Source organism: Dysidea avara, chromosome 10, assembly GCF_963678975.1.
Source record: "Dysidea avara chromosome 10, odDysAvar1.4, whole genome shotgun sequence".
Taxonomy (NCBI): domain Eukaryota; kingdom Metazoa; phylum Porifera; class Demospongiae; order Dictyoceratida; family Dysideidae; genus Dysidea; species Dysidea avara.
The window spans coordinates 12,113,129-12,134,753 of record NC_089281.1 but is presented as its reverse complement, the minus strand read 5'-3'; the positions used below and the strand labels follow the sequence as shown (position 1 = coordinate 12,134,753).

The window sequence follows — 21,625 nt, the reverse complement described above, 5'->3', positions numbered from 1 at the left end:
ATTGAATAAATACTAGAGGAGTTTCAAGAGGAATCCTGGGAAAAGGTCAGTCACATGCCTTGGAAGCATCAATGTTGTTAAGAGAGGTAATCACTGTTCTTGTTGAGTGGCAGATTTCCTCCTTCCCATTTTAACAATGTACAAACAGATTTGAGCAGTCAAACTCTAATCACATGTACAGTTATGGCACAACTACAACACCAATTAGGGGCGGATCCAGAATTTTAAAAAGGGGGCTACCACCTAGCTGTAAGTTGAAGACCAAAAAAAAAAGGTCATCACCTATTCACAATAGCTGCCCCTCACCATGTAGACCTCACTGACTATATTTCCTTATTTATAGCTAGCTATAGATACATAGCTTACTACACCGTTCCTCAAAAACAACTGTGACTGCTCTGTTAGAGTATCTTGAGTAAGAAAGGCTATTTCAAAAGGGGGTTCCATGGAACCATTTAAACCCCCCCTGGCTCCGCCTCTGCCAATCTAAGGTAAGCAGTCTTGCAATCTTTATAATTTTAGATCTGGAAGTCATCATTCATTACAAAAAAGATCACTGAGAAAGTATAGCTACATTACACTTGTTAAGATAAAACATTTACAGCCTCTGCACCTACTACCCTGGTATACACCCCTATGCCTTGGAGCTGTTGTAGTTATCACTGTAGTTTTCAGTGTTCTATTTCATAGGTTAATATCTTGTACACACTTTGCATTTTATGCATCCCTTCCATTTCATCTTTAATAATAATTATAATAAAAATGTATGCAAATCAAACACCGTACAATAAAATTAAGTCACCGCTCATCAAACCCCTTATCACAGACATTTCAAACACAACAAAATAATAACTAACTGGTTGTGTAAGTTATAATGTAAGCAGGATATGCCAAATTGTTCTCATAAGTTATGTAAATCTCTGATCCACCTGACTGGCCACAAACTGAATCGTACCTACGTTGCACGGTTCCGACTTGTCCTGCTGTACCATTGCGTAGTGGAGGCTTAGTAAATCTCTGTGGAGGAGAATCATGGCTAATTCCTGTTAACACCCGTGCCAAAAGTAGTTTCTTTAGGTTGCTTTGGTGATAAGCATATCCATTAGAGTAAGAAGCATTCACAGCAAAGTAGTTTCCTCTCCCCCACATTCCAGTGTTGCTAAGTCGCATGTCAAAACTATCATCACCCTCATATATCTCTTTAGGGTTTGTGTACCGTGTGCCATGAAAAAGTGTTTTTTCTCTACAAGGCACATTATCTTCTTGCATACTCTTAGCTCTCATGGAATATTTCTTCCACAACACACGATTCTGTATTCTTTCAATTGTCCTTATCTCTGCATTAGGCAGAGTTTGAAAAAATAGATTGGCTACTCTCCAGACCTCCTCTTCATTATCAGTATCATCTAATGTGAATAATTTTAAATCTGTGTCCTGCTGTTCCCATTCTTCAGGTAGTGCTGTGAAAATATTATGGAAAATTACACATGCACTCTTTATACAGTTACTTCATACTGTATAGTATATGCAGGAGTGGTGGAGAAGGGGCTGTAACCCTTGTCAAAAAGCAGGCTTAGCCCCACTTAAAACAGTTCTGTCTGTCTATGAACACAAACATTGTGCTATATTTTATAAGAACCAATTACACGAATGCTTTAACTACCTGGATAAACATCAAGATTGGGTGACCCTAATAGAGCAGTCACCCTAATACAACAGTCAAGCAAATATTAATTTTTCAATAATCACTCTCAGACACAATTTCAGAGGGTACACAACTTTCAAAAATGTCCTGTGGGCTTGCCTAGGGTAATGGATTCTACTATGCTGGTTATAAATGTCAAGATCGAGATACCTTAATAGAACAGTCATAATACAATGGTCAGGCATACAATTACTAATGTATGGTATTGCGTTAAACTGCTGAACACACTTCAGAATCTAATTTTCTAAATTTCTTGGGGAGGCACATCCCCAGACCCTCCTAAGTTGACATGCTTTGCATGCTAGTATGTGAACTAAGGTAAACCCTTGGTCTACATAATTATAGGCATATAGGTCTTGTAGCTAGGTCTTGGCACACAAAAAATCTGGATACATCTGTGTACTGTTTACATGCCAAAGAATCAAAAATACAAGGATAAGCTGTATTATAGCAAGAGTTCATTATATATATATATATATATATAGAGAGAGAGAACTGTATCCTACTCTCATATACCCCTGTAGAAGGGCGCATTGTGAAGTTATAGTTATGATGTAGTACTTCTGAGTTCACCCGTTTTTCTTATTGATGATGTCATCAGTTGAACATGATATCAATTGAATGCATGCCTAACAATGTTGCTAGTAACCAAATTAACTCCAGCTCTCAGCATTTATCACCGAACTATAATCATTCCTTCATGGGTTAAGACCACTTCGTAGGCATTACTTGCTAGGGATATTTGCAAATATGGTTATTCTGAGTGTCACAAGTGTGAAATGGTGCTAACGATTCTTGCAGTTTTACAGTTGCTTGTACTTAACAAATCACAACATCTTGTCATTACATCATAACTTCATGATATGCCCTTCTACAGGGGTATACGAGAGTAGGATACTCTCCTCAATATATATATATATTAAGAACTCTTGACTATATAGTGAATGACACTGACTATTTTTAAATCATCAAGTACTGAACAGTACACAGCATAATAAATACTTACCATCAGGTCCCAGATAAATTGTTGATGGTAGAAGTGGCAACAAAGAAGGCTGAGGTGGTAGTTCATCTTTGAAGCATTCAACACTACAGACCTTAATAAACACTTCCTGAGCAGCAGCTAAAGCATGTCGGGCATCCAGCTCAGTATAAACAACACATGGAGCTTCAGAAGAAACTTGAAAATTAGGATAGCGAGACCTCTTGTTATGATCACTAACTTGGTGAACAAAGTCTCTTATATCTGTTAAGGGCCAGCATCTTGAGGAACTCAAGTAATCATAAAGTTCAACCAAACTCAAGTCTGTTTGATCAGTTAAAGTGGAGCCACATGTGGCAAGATATGTAGCTTTGAGACATTTTTCTATGACCTCATGACTCAAAAAGCAAATCAGTGCTGGAAATTGATAAGAATTATCACTACTGCTGTTGATGATAACCTCAGAGCCAATATTTATCTGCTGTTGACACTTAACATAATGTGTAGCTGCATTAAGATCTGCAATGGCCTGTTTTAGCCACATAAAAGTTTTCTTGAAGTTAGTTTGGGGTGGAGATGGGGGTGTATTAGTAGCTGATGCAGATGCACCCTGGTTCCACAAACTGACAGGAACTGGTCTCTGAGGAAGAGCACGACTACGATACCCACCAGTTGATGTCTTATAAAGGCCACTGCGAATAGGGATGGAATGGGGCAAATGCTGACTAAATGCATTAATAGATAATCCACTGTAAAATGGTTGTGTCACCTGTGGTTGTGCAGTCTGGGGTGTTGTGATGTAACTTTGTGCACTGTGGAATGAAATTGCACCAGTTGGTCTTCTGCTAGGTACATTTGTGGCTTGTATTCTTTGTAAATTAGCATAATCATCACCAACACGTGCACTATTTTCAAAGAATTCTGTATTGCTACCTAATCTTCCGATTACTTCATGTACATTGTCACCAATATCTGCATCTTCTGAATCAGTACCACTACCAAGTGGTATACCCATTTGTTCCATCAATTCAGCAAGTTCATTACATTTTCCTATACTTGCTGTTGCAAAAGATTCAATTGAATTTGTCCATGCTTCAAAATACTGTGGAATAATATCAGTGAATAAGTCAGGTGCTTTGCCACATTTAACAAAATAAAAATGAGAATGAAAAAACAGTCGTTTAAATATCACTTTAACTTGATATTGGGACAGATCTTGAAATGATGACATGATCTGTTCTAGGATAAGAGCAATGTCAAAATCTGGATCATGTTCCAAATGGTACAACAGTAACCCGTAACAATCTATCTTATTACCACTGTTATAACTGGCACTAAATGAAGGCTGAAGGTACTTGCTTAGCAGTATTGGTGATGTCCTAAAGTATCCACTATCATCATCCTCATTAGTGCAAACAGTTATGGATTTAGTAAAAATGTTAGTGACAAGTTTTGGATTCACTTCAATGATCTTAGCCTGGAGCAACTTACCATTATCATTCCAATATTTAACACTATCTCCAACATTGTAGTTTAAAACTATTACCAAATCACAAATGGTAGACTTTATCTCTTCTCCAACAGATGGCAATTTCACTACAGCTCCAGTAGCACCTGTATATGGCTTAACTTTGCACTTGTCTAAAGCTGATTCAATGTCTAAAGTATGACGACACTTGATCATTGCTTCCAAATGGGACTCATTCAGTATTATTCCACCCAGATATCTGTTAAGGTTTTGTGCTATTTCTTTAACTACAACATCCTTGTCCTCATAGTGAGGTGATATGCAAAGCAAAAGACCATTATCTGTATGTTCTATTAGTACACAAAAAACTGTATCAGAGGATCCTTCAATAATTAGGTCGTTGCTTACATATTTAAGATATGTTTTGATTTTATTATAACAAGAAAATTTCAGGTCACTCAGTTTGTCAGCAAGTGAAGTTTCTGCTTCAGAGGGTTCGGTGTTTTTCTGATGATGAATAATTCTTAATACTCCTAACTTAAACTGATATGATGGAAGAAGACTTACAAGACTACATACAAATGGACAGCCATGATTTTGTTTCCTTTCAATAGCAATCCGCTCCTTTATACATACATTATCATGTGTCAGCACACTATCATCAAGCTCCTCCACCACCAAACTGCTCAGTAGCTTTATTCCCAGTAATTGTGGTAAAGTAATACGTCCATCTTCATCTCTTGGGGGCACCTTCATGTATCTGTATGTTTGAACCTTCTGTAGTCGTTTGATATACCAAGGTACGTCATCATACGCAAGTTGATTAGCAGGACATAATTCTAGCTCTTTATCAAGCAGGAACAATTCTGCAGCATTAAAATCATCCGGAATTGACTTGGTTGCTTCTTCGATACGTAAACATTTTATTAAGCAATCATTTGCTTTGCATGCTAATTCCATATAATATGAGTTACTAATAAGCTTATTTTTGGAGACAGTAAATTTTGAATAAACACTATGTAAAATTCTTGCATACTGAGAACTACTGGGTGTATCACGAATGTTAAGAACATCAATAATTCTCTGGCATTCAGTCAGTTTCCCAGAAATTTGACACAAATATGGAAACATTGAGTTAGCCTGATAGCTCTTTACTACACAGTCACCACTGACTACTGAGTACGTGTAATCACTTTCAACAAAAAGACATTCTTTTCCTTGTAACATTTTTAATTCATCAAGAGTTGCATATTCCTCTAAGAAAGCATAATGCATTCCAAAGGAGGTCTTTAGGAAATCTCTTATTACTTTATGTTGCTCAGTATATGACTGAATTGAGGATTGTGCTACTACATGTGACAGTTTAAATAAATTTTCAATGACAATTTTACAAGTTGGAGGATGCTCAATACCCAGAGCAGAAGCATAGCCTTGCAGATGGTGCAAGTTGAATGATTGTACTATTACATCTCGTTCTAAAAATGTTACATCAATGTAAGAAGCAAAGCAGGCATTGCTAAAGCTAGTCCATCGTTTTTTGTTATATTCTATGGGGAAAAAATCTGAAACGGTATTTTCATGTCTGTGAATTGGAACAAACAAAACTTTTGAAATTTCTTTACAAAATATAAAAGCTGCCACATCCAAAGGTTCCTCTTGATCACCGCTATGAAGAGCAGCTAACTTTTTGTATATAAATTGCAAGAGTGTGGATGATTTCTTATATGTAGTTAGCTCTTGAGCTGCATCACAGTCTAGTTGATCATTAATTTCTTGTTCCACATCTTTAGCCATCTTTAGCAACACTTCCCAAGATGCATCTTTCCGAAGCCCAAGTAGGTATAAAATATCTTCAAGATCATGCCAATCCAATGGAGGAAAATCATCTGTGTTTAAAAACATTTTAAACAGTTCATCTTCTGGATCATAAAAGTCTGACACAAAACACCACTCATTGCTAGCAGCAACATGTACAATTCTAGTACATTTCAAAATTTCACACAATTCCATTTGATTATCATGACTTAATGAAAACACATATTTTATGTGTGAAATTATGTCCTCAGTATTCATTGCTTGTATATGTGGTATAATAGCCTTTGTGTAAAACTGCACAACACCACAACGTCTAATTCCTAGAGATTGGTACACAGCCTCACATATTGATGATCTTAAAAGTAGCACTGAGGATTTGGCTATTACTTCCTTCAATCCCACTTCAGGCACCCTGTCTGGTACAAGATAAGTGTTTTGTAGTGAATTTATTACATGCAGTTCAGCAGCAATCGTCTCAAATATTGGTAGCTTACATAGGTGATCCTTTGCAGATAATAATACAGCACTTGAAGATATAACATAAAAGAATTGTCTTATATCTGACCTTAGCTGGGCAAGGTCACAGTCTGAGGGCAGAACTGGTGATAGGTTATTTAGTTTAATACAATCCAAAACATCATCTCCATTATGACAGTGAGCTAACAACTGTCTCAGAGCGTATGTGTATCTAGAGAATGTTTCTTTACACAGTATACTAAAGTCTAATACTGTAAAACCAAGTTGCTTCATTGCGTTTTGTATAAGACCACAGTTTTCTGGAAACAAAACCATTTTGGCTTTGCAAACTGGTATTAGTGTTCCATTTGATGCTGGTATAATGGGCTTGTGATAAAACTTTTCCAAACATGAAATGTATTTATTTGTTTTAACAGACGCAAGGTATCTGTCTAAGTATTTCCAATGTTCAATAATTTGAGAATGATACTCCTGACAATCTTCAATTGTTACAAGAACTGAGCAGTTTTCTAACTGAGAATTAGCACTTACAAAATTAATACCTGGAATCGGTACATAAAACCCTCTTTTAGTTAGAACATCAATGATGAATTCATCTTCCTCCAGTATAGAATTAATGAAGCTGTTTGGCATGTGAGGTAATAGTTGACTATACTGACTTCCATAAACAGTAGGAGTCAAATTGTGTACACTGCCATCACAGGCTAACAACAGAGGGGTGCCATCTATAGCACTAAGGCCTTCTTCACTTGATAAACAGTATTTTAGTAATAAAATGATGTTTTCTTTAATCACATTTGCATGCTGCTGCAAGTCCAGTGATTTGAGAAGTTGAATAAAAAATACTTGATCTATCATGGCAGTGTATGTATTACCACTGTGGGTTGAAGCAGCACTGGAAATTCCTTCATAAATTACTCCAGGTGCTTTGCATAGGTTAACACCAAACTCAATCAAAAGGTTATGCAATTTTGCTTCGTCATTTACTTTATCTGAAGAAAGTGCCTTATTTAAGCTAAAAAAATGTCCACAATCTTGTCCTACCACAGGAAGCCATGTCACAGTAGGACTGTCTTGTTCCAGTACCAATAATTCTTTGTCAGTAACTTTGTAATATACTGATTTATCCAAGCCATATGAATGTAATTTGCTATCTTGGGTGTTGCCTTTTCTTGGAAAATTGCTATAATACCACTCAGTTCCTTTGTCTTGCAAAAATTCTTTACAGCAAAGTAAAGCATTGACATATGCATCTGATATAATTGTTTTTGTCAATTGACAATTCCAGTTTGATAAAGGTTGGTTTGTACCAATCTCAAGATGCTTCCTTGAATCATCAACCCAGAAATTCCCATTAACATGTACTGGCATATGTGACCTTATTGTCAAGGGCAACGAGTTAAACAACATATATGGATATGGACTGCTCCTTTCCACACTACCCTCTAGGCGAATGGCAATACCTCCTCTTGGCATTAAACCATTTGATAAAGCAGCTTTTAAAGTGTCTGAGGGAATATCATTGCCTCCAAAACAATGGCTAATAAGCCATACAGACGTAGACTTGGAAGAAACAACATCATGCGAACTCTTGTTTACTTCGCATTTCAAAGTTTCAATATTCAACTGATAGTTCCATGATATCTTGTCTAGTAAAATTTCTTCACTATTGTGCAGTGTATCACTTCCCACATCAACAGAGAATTCATCATCTGCTTCACTGTTCAGAATTTCAATAGCTTTGATTTCTTGCTTCAATTGTTTGGCATATTCCTTGCAAGTAGCAGAATCTTCATCAGACAAGAAAACAGATGTAGTAAAGTAATGACCACAGGTGCCATCTTCATGAATCTGAAAAGCTGAGATGTTCTTAACATTACTAAGAAAAAGTAACAAATCTTCTAAAGCACATTCAAGAGTTGAAAGTAAACAATGCATATACCTTGAATTCATTTTGCATCCTTTAAGCAAGTTGTTTTTTTCAGATTTGCTACTGTTCAAGTTGCTTTTACAGCTATTACTGCTCCTGGTAAATGGCAGTCTGAAAACCACACAGCCATTTGAAAAACCTGTACGTATATCATTAAAACAATTTTCATGCGTTTCGCTGATCTGAACGAAAGCATCACTACAAAATGGTTTAAATTCCTCTGAAAACTGCTGTAATTCAGTTTCACCAAGTTTAAAACGTCTACCACGTATTGGCCTTTGTTGATGGCCTGGTGCGTAACGACTGCCAGGATCAAGGATACAAAAGTTCTCAGGTACTCCTCCACTACTGTACGATACAAACATTGGACAGTCAGTGACATGATATGCTACATTAAACCCAATACCAAATCGTCCAATTAACTCAGGGGAAAACCCTTTATTTCCTTTGCCTAGTTTAGTTATTCCATTTATATCTTCTTCTGACATTTTCCTATTGTTGTATACCAGCAATGAAGGACAGTGGTGTAGACTTTTCCACTCAGGTTCTCTGCTAAAGAGTTTATCATCTTGGGGATTGAATTTACGATGGTCCAAGATAAACACTATTTCTGAAGCACCAGCATCATCAGCATTTTGAATAAATTCTTTAAAAATTGATTCATCGTGGGGATATTTTCTGAGTATTGAGTTAAGACGATCACAAAGATTTTCATGCTGGCCATAATCAGTACCATCAAGGAAATTTTGCATAGAAATGCAATTTAATATAGAATTGAGAGCAGATGGTATTCCTAAAGATTTTGCTAAATCCCCACTGAAAATACGATGTAACCAAAAAACACCTGATTCAAAATGTTTGCTTAATATTTTAGTGCTAGCCAAGTCCGGAAAGTCAATAGTCTCTCTATAAGCCAACTTATTCACTGGTTTCATAAGAGCATCTTCATTGGGTAGATAAAGGACATTGCAGCATTCACTTGGATATTCAAGGAACTGTGTTAACTTTTGTGCCAAGTTAAACACAAACTGTACATGTTCTGCTGTTAATTTTGCATCCTGACTATATGCTTCATTAACTGCTTTTAGGATACTTAATATCCTATTTTTGTTCAAACTTTTTAACACTCCAATTTTAACAAAGAAGTCTAAATACTTTTTATTATCATCAGATAATTCACACAGATAAGGATATGCATCTGAAATTCCACTTTTAAATACAACCTGATCAACACTAAGAAAGTGGTCATACTGCCAAATAAATGGCAAGTCTTTTAGAACATTAACACATTCATCAAATTCTTGTTCTTGGATGGTAAGAGTTTCTGAAAGAAACTTGTACACTGCAGGACAACAATTGTTTAACATTTCAACATCAATATCATTAAAAGAGTTCTGCTGTGCATGTTTCACCAGCTGAACAAAGTGATTGAGTACAACCTCAAGTGAGGGCTTTTTACTTGCAATTTTCAATGTAATTAAACTATTAGCTACAGGCATAGCTGAATTGTCATCACCTTCAAATGGCATAATAACTGGAGCTTGGGTAAACACCAAGTTTAACTGTTTAGAACTATACATATTCTTTGGACTCTGAAAAAGATTTAAGCATTGGTACCAAGGAAGTGAAAATCCTTCTGCATGTCTATACACAGGAATAAACGGAACATCACATAATGCATCATACAAAATATTTCCATGAGTAGAAGTGTTGTAATAATATACTGGTATACGGGATATATACATTAACACTTCTTTAGCACGTTGTATAGCTGCCTCTTCACTGCCCAAATTTCTCACACTTAAAGCTCTATCTTTCAAATCATCCATATTTAGTGCATCATGAGACATACCTAATCTTCTTAAAACATCAACTATTTTAGTTTCTTTCATATATACATCTGTAGGAAAGCGCTCATCACTATCATCATACAATCGAGCAAGACTTGACTTGGGATTAATCAAATCACCAGGTTTCCTAAAACATCCATTTGGTTTGGTCGGTATACAGTTAGTTTGGATAAGAAGTGGTTTAGCCCACTCATCATTATGGTCTACAAAGTGTGTATCTGCCAAATTCAATAGCAGAGCAGTTATTTGCCTATCTCTAGTTTCACAAGGTAGTGTAGAAATAAAAGGTATCAACACTTCACCACAAAAGTCTTTATAAGAGATATTTTGAATTGATTCTCCTAGTGTGGAGATAATACAAGAGATGTCTACAACTGGATAATCATGCTCGAGTAAAAGAGAAACTATTTCTTGTTCAATCTCTGGTTGATCCACAGATGAATGAACATATGTGTACACATCATTAGGAGACAGCCATTTACCTCCATCAACATCTGACCACAGGATACATTTATTAGTTAAAGGAATTTCTGTTTTAACTTCGTTGAATAAAATTCTGTAAATTTCATTGTGGTCACTTGCTTTGTTTGGCCAAAGAGAATAATAAACTTTAAGAAACTTTTCTTTGTCTGACGTACTTAAGTTGGAAAGTGAGTTTAGTGTGGTTAAAGCAACAATCATGTTTACAAAACAATAGTACAAAGCATCACTAATGACAGCTGAATTCCATTCTGTCAGTTGACCAGTATTATCCTTTGTTAACCAGCGTCTGTCCTTACTGATATCAAAATAACCACTGCAATAAAATTTAAAATTACACTCCACTGGCAATGGTAAAAAGCAAAACACTTTTCCATTACATGCTTCGGGATAAAATAAATCAGTTTTATTTAGTTTCACTCCAATCTCTGCTAGTGGGCAAAGATTTTTCAATTTATTATCACTTGACTGAGCTAGTGTTCTACTTTTATCAGACCCCAGACAGGAAATGACCATCCAGTAATTTTTTTGGCTTTCTTGATCTATGAAACCTTCAACTTTAAATATTTTCTTCTCATAGGATTGTGAGCTACTCAGTCCCATTCTATATTGCTCTATTAAGTTTGGTCCAATCACAGAATTCAATTCAATTGTTTTGGTCACTGATAAAACATGCTTCATATTTTTAACACTGGAATTGGCCTCTATCTCATACAAAGACACTTCCTTTACATGCTGTAAAAACAAAAGCAATTCTGGAGCTGACTCCTTTAGTGAATTGCATAGCTCTTCCACTCTTTGTTGATCATGTATCACATTTGAAATTTTACTTCTTCCAGCAGTGCTGCCATTTCTAAAAGGAAATCTAAACAAAGTACCATTATAAACTTCCTCCATTTTAAAGCCAAACATTTTACAGTAGGGAGCAAACTGATCCTTGAACTCATCAAGATCGTTGAAATCTTCTGTCAAGTCTATCTGCATTCCTGGCTCACCAGCACTCACCCTATCGCCCAAATAGCTTGTGTGAGGATCAAAGACAGTGAAGTAGTTACTACTAATAAAGCTTGGTACATCAGTTAGGTGATAAACAGAACAAAATCCAATTCCAAATCTACCAATTTTAGTTGGGTCAGATTTCTTAGAGCCACCTGCTAATTCACAAATATTTTTGAAATCATTAGCAGTAAACACTGCATTGTTATAAGCTATTAGTGCTGGTCCCTGCCAAGGCTTCATTTCTGGTTCTAGTAGAGTATCACAAGGATGCTGTCGCCAGTCAATTACAAATTTCACTTCAGTGGCACGAGCATCATCAGCATTTTGGATTAGCTCCTTAAACACATCAATATCAAACTCATAATCCTGAATTGCTTCTTTGAGACGACTAGTCACTGATTGGTGTGGTCCCTTCTGTTTGTATTTAAGACCAAGCCTTCGTGATGGAGCTAACCGCTGACCTAGAGGAACTACATTAAAATATTTGGCTCTTTCTAATGGTATTTCTGGATGAACAAAAGCGTATTTGCTTTGCATTGGTTGTTTATCACACCAATAGCGATCATTGTATGTGCAGTCCTCCGGGGAAAGAAGTTGCATGTTTTCAGTGGGAAGTAACACTTGCATGGTTTCCTTACCATTGCAGTGTACCCACTGTAACATGTGTAAAATGACTTTTAGGTGGCTGTTGTTAAGACCACCTCCACTCTGACAAAAATTTGCAATATCACGAAAGACTCTACTGATATCATTATCTGTAAATTCCTTTGGAACTCCCAAAAACCGGAACATTTCATGATAATGTTTCAACTGAGGCAATTGTGATAAAGTATAAAAATGAGGACTCAAATCCAAATCATTGATAGGATATACAGAACACTTTTCTGCAGACACAAATTTGCAATTTTCTTCAATCCAGATCCATTCAGAGGGAAGCATGTTCTGATTATCTTCTAGTATTTGTTGGTCTTCTTTACTGAGTTGATCATATATAAGGTAAACCATTCTTGAGATTTCATGAGAAGGCATGGAAACTGTAGCTAAGGTGGTCAGTTGTAACAGCAAATCTGACACACACAATTGCTTCAATAAACTGTCTAAACATCGGCACTCTATTTGGACATTCCGTTCATCCAAAACTATCCCAATACTACCAACCAGCAACTGATGACGGGCTGGATATATGTCTCTTGGAGAATAAGCTACACTTTTCCCTTCTCCATACCATTTCAATTGCGTAGGATAGCCTAAAGGCCTAGCGCTAGGAAGTAAAAATGGAACATGTTCTAGTTTTGTTAACAGTGATTTGTTCAGATTAGGAATTTCGTTTAGTAAACGAATAATTGCTATTGACCTATTATGAGCACAATCAATGTTGTTTCCTACTTTATTCATGAATAAACCAGTCACAGTTGAAGCTCGCTCAAATATAAACTGCGACAAACGAGTAGTATCAGAAGAGATAGTGTCCCATGTCTGCAAGCCTAGTTTTCTGAGTCTGAAAAAACACTCTTTATATTCAGAAGACGGTATACAGTTTTCTTGTGGGTCAAACAGATACTGAAACTTTGGATCTTCTGGGTCATACAATTCAGATGGCTTAGCTAGCTGGTTGGATATTCCTCTGGGAACAAATTCACAAAACACAAATGATTTGATATTATCTCATCCATTTGCAAGCATAAAATCCATTTCATAAGGACATTGGTATTGTTCACATTGCTACTAGAACAGTTTAAAGCAAACGGAATTATATGACTGATACATAGGTCTGTATAGGTAGGCTGAGGGCATCCTAGAAGTTTTAACAGCCTATACTCTGCTAATGATCTATAGTGAATGATATTTGGTGGGTATTGCAACAATGATGGAAGTTGTACCCCTTCAGTAAGTAATATCCATTCTGTGCTGTTTAGGGATACAAATTGTTGGTCATCACCAACAGGTTTGAATAGTGGTAACTGTCTTACAGCATACACTTCTTCTGTGGACAGACTAGGCTTGTTCACCTCAGAAATATATTCCAGAAATTGTCCCTTGCTACTGAATTGCTCAACATATCTTGCAATGTTCCTTATGTTGGTAGAGTTTCCCAATGTTGTAATAATTGACTCAGGAGATATTGGATTAAATTGACTTTTGATTCGTGAATGCATGAAAACAAACTGTGTTTCATGTACCACTGTAAATCCTATCCTCTCAACAAAATCAAGAAGGAACTGAGGAACTAACCCATTTTTTGACAACAAAAAGCAATTCTTATTATAAGATAGAGGAATTAAGGTTATAATTGATGGAAAAGATGAAGAATCTAAGTTTTCTTTAGGAAATATTGGAAAGTTCATAATATCGTCTAGGCCAACATCTTTAGATAATTCAAAATTGAGCCATTCCCAAAGATTAGATAGCCACTGAAGAGGAGGATGGGGGTGTGCATTTTTTGGTCTCCACTGTATCATTTCACCATTGGAATTGGTCCATTTTCTCATGGACATTGGAATAAGTTCAGAACAAACTACTTTAGCATCTGCCATTTTCAACTGATACAGGTTTAACCCAATCACTACCTTCAACTGTTTTAATACATCTAAAGGAAGTTCATTCCACAACAACTGGTCTGTGATTTCCTGGAGAAAAGAAACACATTTCTTATCAGCAAGCATGCAGATGCAATCTTGTTGAGAAAATGGCTTTGGTAAAGCTCCAGCCTTTTCCACTGGCAACAATGAAATATTTAACAGTTCATGACAGTTTGTTGATGACACATCACTCAGTACATAAGCAAGTAGTGAGGAGCATTTTACTTTATCAACTACAATACTTTGCACCTGACTGATAGCAGCATTCCTTAAGCAGTTTCGAACCACACTAGGAGAAATCTCTCTGGACTGAAGTTTGGCTCTTAATGGTTGAATATTTCTAATAACTTGTGTGACTGCTATTGGAAGAATTACAAGTGGTTGATTAAGAGCAATTAAAGTTTCAACAACAACCTCTGAAACATCAGATTCAACATCAGAGAAGGTCCCTGGTAAATACAGAGCAGATAAAAGACTTATTCTTTGACCTCCACTAGCAGCAGTCCATGCTACCTTTAAGTCATTATTCACTAACAATGTGATAACTTGCTCAACAAGAGTAAACCACATGGAGTGACCACCTGAACTTTGTAATAACAGAGGCCACAAACAGTAAGGGTCTAACAACTCGTGTGAATTTTTATACAAAACAGGGAAATTTGTGTACTCAATTAGAGTACTCCTGCATGCTAACAGAATTGCATACAGTGGAGTAATCAGGTCATCAACAAGTGCTTTGTTAAACTGTGCTTCTTCCCCTTGTTCATCATGTGATGGCCACTTTATACTGCGACGATTGTCAGCAACTGAAAAGTAGCCATGAATGCAAACAGGCAAGCCAATTTTAGAAGGCAAGGGAAGAAAGCAAAAAGCATGACCAGGGATATCAGGTGGTTTATCAAATTCCCAAGGAATATGTTCCTTATAGCTAGAAAGCTGATCAAACAACTCAGCAATATTTCTATCACGAACATCAAGATTTCCACTGCTAAAAGTTGTTGAGTAACCCGCTACATGAAGAAGTGATGGCAATTGTGCTGCTACTCCTACCCATGGAATGACCATCAGGTTGTTTGAAAGTGACTGCAGTTCATTGCAATTTTGTCCTGCAATGCAATTCACCACAAGCCAGTTGTATCTACCTTCCCCAGGTACAGAGTCCATAAAGTGGTTCTCAATTGTAATGGGTATTGAATTTATATGGCAGAAAATGTTACTGCAACTTTCCCAATGATTAGCACTTTGCTTGCACTTATTCTTACCCTCCTGTACAGAAGAGACACTGCTATAATCAACATACACTCGATACATAAGCTCCTCTTGATTTGTGTTTGTATTAAATCTATACAAACCAATGCTTGTGATGTTCTTTAAGAACAATAGCAAAAAAGGGCTCTCTTCAACTAGGGATTTGTACAGATTTTTAATGACCATTTCAGGGTCATACTGTGAAGAAGAAATTTCTGATTTAGATTCACAGTTCCGAAATGGGAAACGAAATATCGTTCCTGAATATTGGTCTTTTTCTGGTGAATATCCAAACAGACCCTTAAAACAGCGTACACTTCCCAAGTATTTTCTAAAGTCTTCCAATTCTAACCAGTGACCAGTTTTAAGAGAACCATATTCATTTCGAACATCAATATTCACTTGATGTGGATCAAGTACTGCAACTGTGTCACCACTAAGGATGAATGGTAAATCTGTAAATAAAACAACTATATAAAAACCATAATTTATGTGAAGCTTTAAAAACAAGTTTAAGATTTTCTATCAGTAATATCAAAGAAGTAAACTTCTATCCCCACTGAAGCCCCACATCAAAGTAAAAAATTAGGAGGATATGTTAGTTAAACCCTGGGAATGAAAGGTAAACTAGGTCAGAATCCTTAAATATGAAGGACATTCAGCTGCAATTGGATCACAGCCATATTTTATGTATGTACCGTAAACGTACAAAATTTTGAGGTAAATTTCACTTGATTGAAATATAAAGAACACAAAAATTACACAAACAGATGTTACTCAACACTTACCAGTAATGTGGTACACAGATATAAATCCTAACCCAAATCGTCCCACTTTCATGGGATCTTTGTCCTTCAAACTTTGATGTATCTTTGAAATAGATCCCCAGTCCTCATCACTAAATTCAGCATCATTCCAAGACAGCAAAGCTGGACCCTGAAATTTTTTCAGACCAGGTAGCCATAATTCATCAGTGGATTCAATTTTGTGATGTCGAGGATCAATCATGAACTTGATTTCAGTAGCACCAGCATCGTCAGCATTTTGTATCAATTCCTGTTGAGAAAATATATCATATCCTAGTTAAACCATTCATTTTAGGTTTGAATTGAAAATTTTATCAAAATACTTAATTAAAACAAATAAAATAGCTAGCTAGGTTTGTTTGCAGGCTGCCTCAACAACTGAACTGGCATTTAATTCATAAGTGAATACTGGTATTTAAATTGTAAGCAAGTACTTGCAGTCTGAGTGAGAATAATAAATTAAACAATACAATCATAGGGCACCATATAAGCAGAAATTGGCATGGAACCAAATTTGGTGATTTGGTGGATATTTGCAGACTCACCAAATATCATTATTATTTGTGCTTCTAATTTTTGAACTAACTGAAAGTACACATGTGGAGTGTCAGGAAAGCATGGAAACATGGAAGGCGTAACCAAGTGGAACTATATTAAAACTTGTTACAGCTGACTACCTCACCTACATGGGAGCATGGCCTGCACTACTATTAGCCATTAAATTTGCCATACCATCCATCAGTATTGTAAAGCATGGAATCTGCCACGCAGTAAATTGAAAAAAGATACTGACAATTATCTGTAATGTCCCACTCACTACAAAGTAGAGGAAAATGCACAGACGTTTCACACAGGGTATGTGCTCATTGACAATCCTCCATAGTTGCTGAGTATGAAAAAATGTATGCCACTCTTTAGGTTAATATAGCTAGTTGGACTATACTCATGACTATCAATTCCTATACAATTCTTGGTCAATGTAGTCCACTTAGAAAGTGGTATGATTTAGATTAGATAGCTATTTGTGCATAAAACCACTCTACATCAAAACGTTTTAGTCCTGACACATATGAAATAGCTTAGTTTTTGGGGGGATGTGCCCTCCAGACCCCCTGCTCCATATACCTCTCAAATTGGAATCATTTTGTACTGCAAATGACTTCCACCTTTAGTACCCCACTTACGTACCAAATTTGAGCTAGATTTTTAATGCAATACAAAATCCGATTAACAACCATGGAGCTATGGACAATTATTTGCATTAAAAAAGGTAAACTTGTTGTTATGCCTACAGGGTAAACTGCTTATGGGAATAACTTGTGGTTTAGAAATTGCATTGACAGCTACCGTATAGCAGGTTATGTTCAAAGCAGAAAATTTCGCACAAGAAGCAAAATCTGAATTTCAAAGTATTTTAAAGAGTGCATATTTCGAAGTCCGGGTGGATTCCAAATAAACAGAAATTTGTCTCACAAATTATGAAGACACGTGAATGTTTGCCAAAAAAACTGACTTACTGATGGAACAATCCCTATCTCTGTGCACTAGTGTATTTTGTTTTGTTTCAGTGCCATGAAGCAAATGTGAGTTATGGGCATTCGTTTATGTTGTGGTAAATATTATGTAAACGTCGCCATTTCTAAGTTTAAACAGCCTTTTTTGCTTAAATGCATGGGAGTATGTAGGGCAAAAACCATACCCTAATTCATTGTGAAAATAATGAGCCAAGTCCCATCTCTATAGCTTGTTTCCTTCGAGAGTTATGATTGATTAAACAAGTGCCTGTAATTTTTTTCCCATATAGTCTCTACAAATCGATTGTTTTGCACTTCCTGCTGTCTATCACTATAACTCCACAACTATTCACCAGATAAGGCTGAAACTTTGAAAGCCCGTTGGTTTCTGTCTCTAGATAACAAAGAAGTTATTAAAAGAAGTTTGATAAAAATGCAAACTAGTTGGGTTTTTGCTCAGCGGCCACATATAGCCTCCTGCCCATCACTAGTTTCTGACCATTCTAAGATTGGCTCATCACACACAGCACATGTGTATCCTCTGGTTCAGTTTCAGTTTCTTTATCTTGTCCTTTTGTTTCTTAGAATTTGGTGGGGTAAAATTAGCATGCATTTTCTTGTCAATATACCCCTCTGCTTTCTCAGATGCAGCGTTCTTTGTAAACATTTAGTTGCAGTTTGAAATAAGTGTCAGAATTTTTAAATAACGCCTGCCTGGGTCAGTAGAATCAGCTGAAGCAGGATATATCGTAGAAATAACGACTTCCTTTGTCATGAAATGTTAGAAAGCAACGAAGTAAAGTGCTCTTACTTCTTGCCTTGCCTAATATCAGTTAGAAAGCACCACAGACAATAATGAAGACAGCTAATCCCACAATCAAATTAATTTTAAATGTAAATAGGCTGCAGGACCAGGTGTCCTACAGACCTTCAGCACCTGGGCTGTAAAGCCTAAATAAATAAATATAAATATAGCTAGGCCCTGGAAATCGCAAAAACTCTGGATGAGAAACCAGTAAACTCTCATCAAATGCAATTTAATGTCAAAAAATTTGCTGGTCACTATATCATGGGCAGCTCCAGGAATTTTACCATGCCTAATAAACTGGAATGGTAGAAAAGTTGTGTAGCTATGCGGCTTTCACATTTAGAGAAACCTACTACCAGAGAGATTTTCAAGTGAAACAGAGTACAAAAATTTACTTGATCCATAGCTATATGTAAGAGCCATGGCAAAAATGAAACAAAGTGATTGTAGTGTTACGTGGTGACTGTTCTATGATCTTGATAATGTTTCTTTTTTTTGGAGGGGGAGGGTAGTTGCCCCTTGTGCCCTTCCCCCTTGGGTCTGCCACTGTAAATATATTCATGGTGTGGTGCGCCAGCTTCATTGGCCTTATGACACACTTGCAATAGCCACTATGCAAGAATGAATAGTGAGCAATTCAAGTCACTGCAAGTTGTATGGAGTGAGCTACAGCAATATTACTGGGATTATCATTCTAATAAGAGGTACAGTAATTTGGATTGGTTTTCGGAAAACGAAATAACTGATAAATAAACAGCAGACACAGATATGTTTGCACAGAAACATGAGCTTGTGAGCATCTCTAATAAGTCACATGTTTAATATTTTTTTTATACAATATTGTAATGACAACTATACCTAAAAAGCTACAACAGTTTCATACTATCATTTTTAAAGCAAAATTTGTTTATTATGCTACGTAGCTACCAAATTGAATAGACGGTGCAATAATAGTGGGTATAAGCAAGCATCATGCAAGTGTAACTCTACATGTTGATATATAAAAACACACATAGTCAAACACATTGCCATAGATGTTAACATTCACCTTCAGTATTTGGCCACCTTCTGGGTATCTATGTAGAATGTTCTTCACAAGTTTTGTAAGTGGAGGTGCTTCTATTCCAATGTTTCTTTTCTTGGAGCCAGTGTGTTTACGATTACCTATATAAGCAAGATTTGCAAACCCTGTATCCAAGACTATTTAACATTAGTTGTATCCACACAAAATTGTGCTTGAGTGTATTTTATATGAATACTGTAAGTAGAACAGTAGGACATCGACTATCTGAACACTCAATTATCCAAACAGTAGTGGTGACTGTTCTATTAGAGTATTTTGTCAACAGATGTATGTTCTATTAGAATAGTGTATGTTCTATTAGAGTACTCTGTATATAAATGAATGAACTGAACAATTAACTTATCTAAACACTTTTGCAATTGAACTGGCACACAGGTGTTCAGATAATGGAGGTAACTGAATGTTACACTACACTTATTGGTTGTTACTAAATGCAGTGGGCATCCAAACTGATTCACATCATTATCATTGTATATGATGTTTGAGATGCATGTTGCACTAAGGTTCTTAAAATTCCACATACCATGTTTATTCTAGTGACCACTCACAACACATTGATTTGGGTCTAGCGAGTATGAAGTGAACTATAGTATAGCGGCACAACCAAAAAATCGTGCACTTTTTCATAAAACCATGAAACTTTCCATATAAATAATACTCCTCAATATATGTATTTTTAGATATAGTGCCATTGCTTATTTGACCTTTGGTGACCTTTACAGCCATTTTGTACAGAAAATTGATAATTTTTTATCTTTATTTCCCTGAGGCAGTAATTAACTTGTTAAAACATGGTACCAAACAAAGATCTTGCTGACAGAAACAACTCGGTTTTTATTTGAAGTCAATAGGTGATTTCATTAAGTTATGAGTATTTTTATTGGCTGCAAAATTTGATAAATTTATGCATAATTATATGCCCATAGGTAATTCACACCTCAAGGGCAGGTAAATATATCAAATTTTGCAGTTAATAAACACGATCATAACTTTGTAGTGAAATCACCTATTGACTTCAAATAAAAACCAAGTTGTTTCTATCAGCAAGATCTTTTGTTTGGTACCATGTTTTAACAAGTTATTTACTGCCTCAGGGAAATAAAGACAAAAATGATCAATTTTCTGTACAAAAATGGCCATAAAGGTCACCAAAGGTCAGCTCAGCGATAGCACTATATCTAAAAATACATGTATTGAGGAGTACTATTTATGTGTCAAATTTGGGGGCTACGCTGCTATACCATTAATATTGTTATTGTTATTAGTGCTTTACAGTGACCAGCACTGAAGGTCTGACAGCAACATGTGCTGCAATATTGGGGTAAAAACCTAGAAGTTTATGTTTGAAATTTTATGGCCTTGATTTTTTTGTTTCCCAGTCTGGAGACCAAGGTGGTGAATCTATCGATTTGGGTTTGGTGGTGATTTGTTCTGCTCCAGAAATGACTGTAAACTGCTATTGCAACTGGTTGTATACAATCACTAGACTGGACTAGACCACTGGACTCAGTATTTTACCCTTTTCAACCAAATATTTGGGTAACTGGTTGGAATGTAGAATATGCTAGTCTCATATAGTTAGGCCACTCCTCCTTCTCACCCTCCCTTCCTGCACACACACACGCACACACACGCACACGCACAGCAGTGTGGCCATGCCAGACTTGTTGCTGCAGCTATCCATCAACTACCAAATGGCAAAACAGTTAACCGCCACCAATTAATTTTGCTCTAGATTTTGCAGACTTGAATGACCATTAAGATGCATTGTTACTACTATACTACTACATAAATATGTACTGTACAATATTATCTAATCCAAAACAGCCAAGCTGTAAAAAAAGTGTGCGGCCCTCAGAAAGGCTATGGTGAAAAAAGAT

The 21,625-nt window shown here is 36.3% G+C and overlaps 1 protein-coding gene across 1 annotated transcript; it reads right to left on the bottom strand.

The window, feature by feature from the left end:
• Positions 1-733: 733 nt before the first annotated feature.
• LOC136236752 (sacsin-like) lies at positions 734-18,520 on the bottom strand. The gene is made up of 5 exons (XM_066026994.1): positions 18,377-18,520; positions 16,322-16,589; positions 13,525-15,988; positions 2,712-13,330; positions 734-1,460 (listed from the first exon to the last, which is right to left on the bottom strand). Exons 1-5 carry the CDS (start codon positions 18,518-18,520, stop codon positions 853-855), a joined length of 14,103 nt encoding a protein of 4,700 aa, XP_065883066.1. The 3' UTR covers positions 734-852.
• Positions 18,521-21,625: the final 3,105 nt, after the last annotated feature.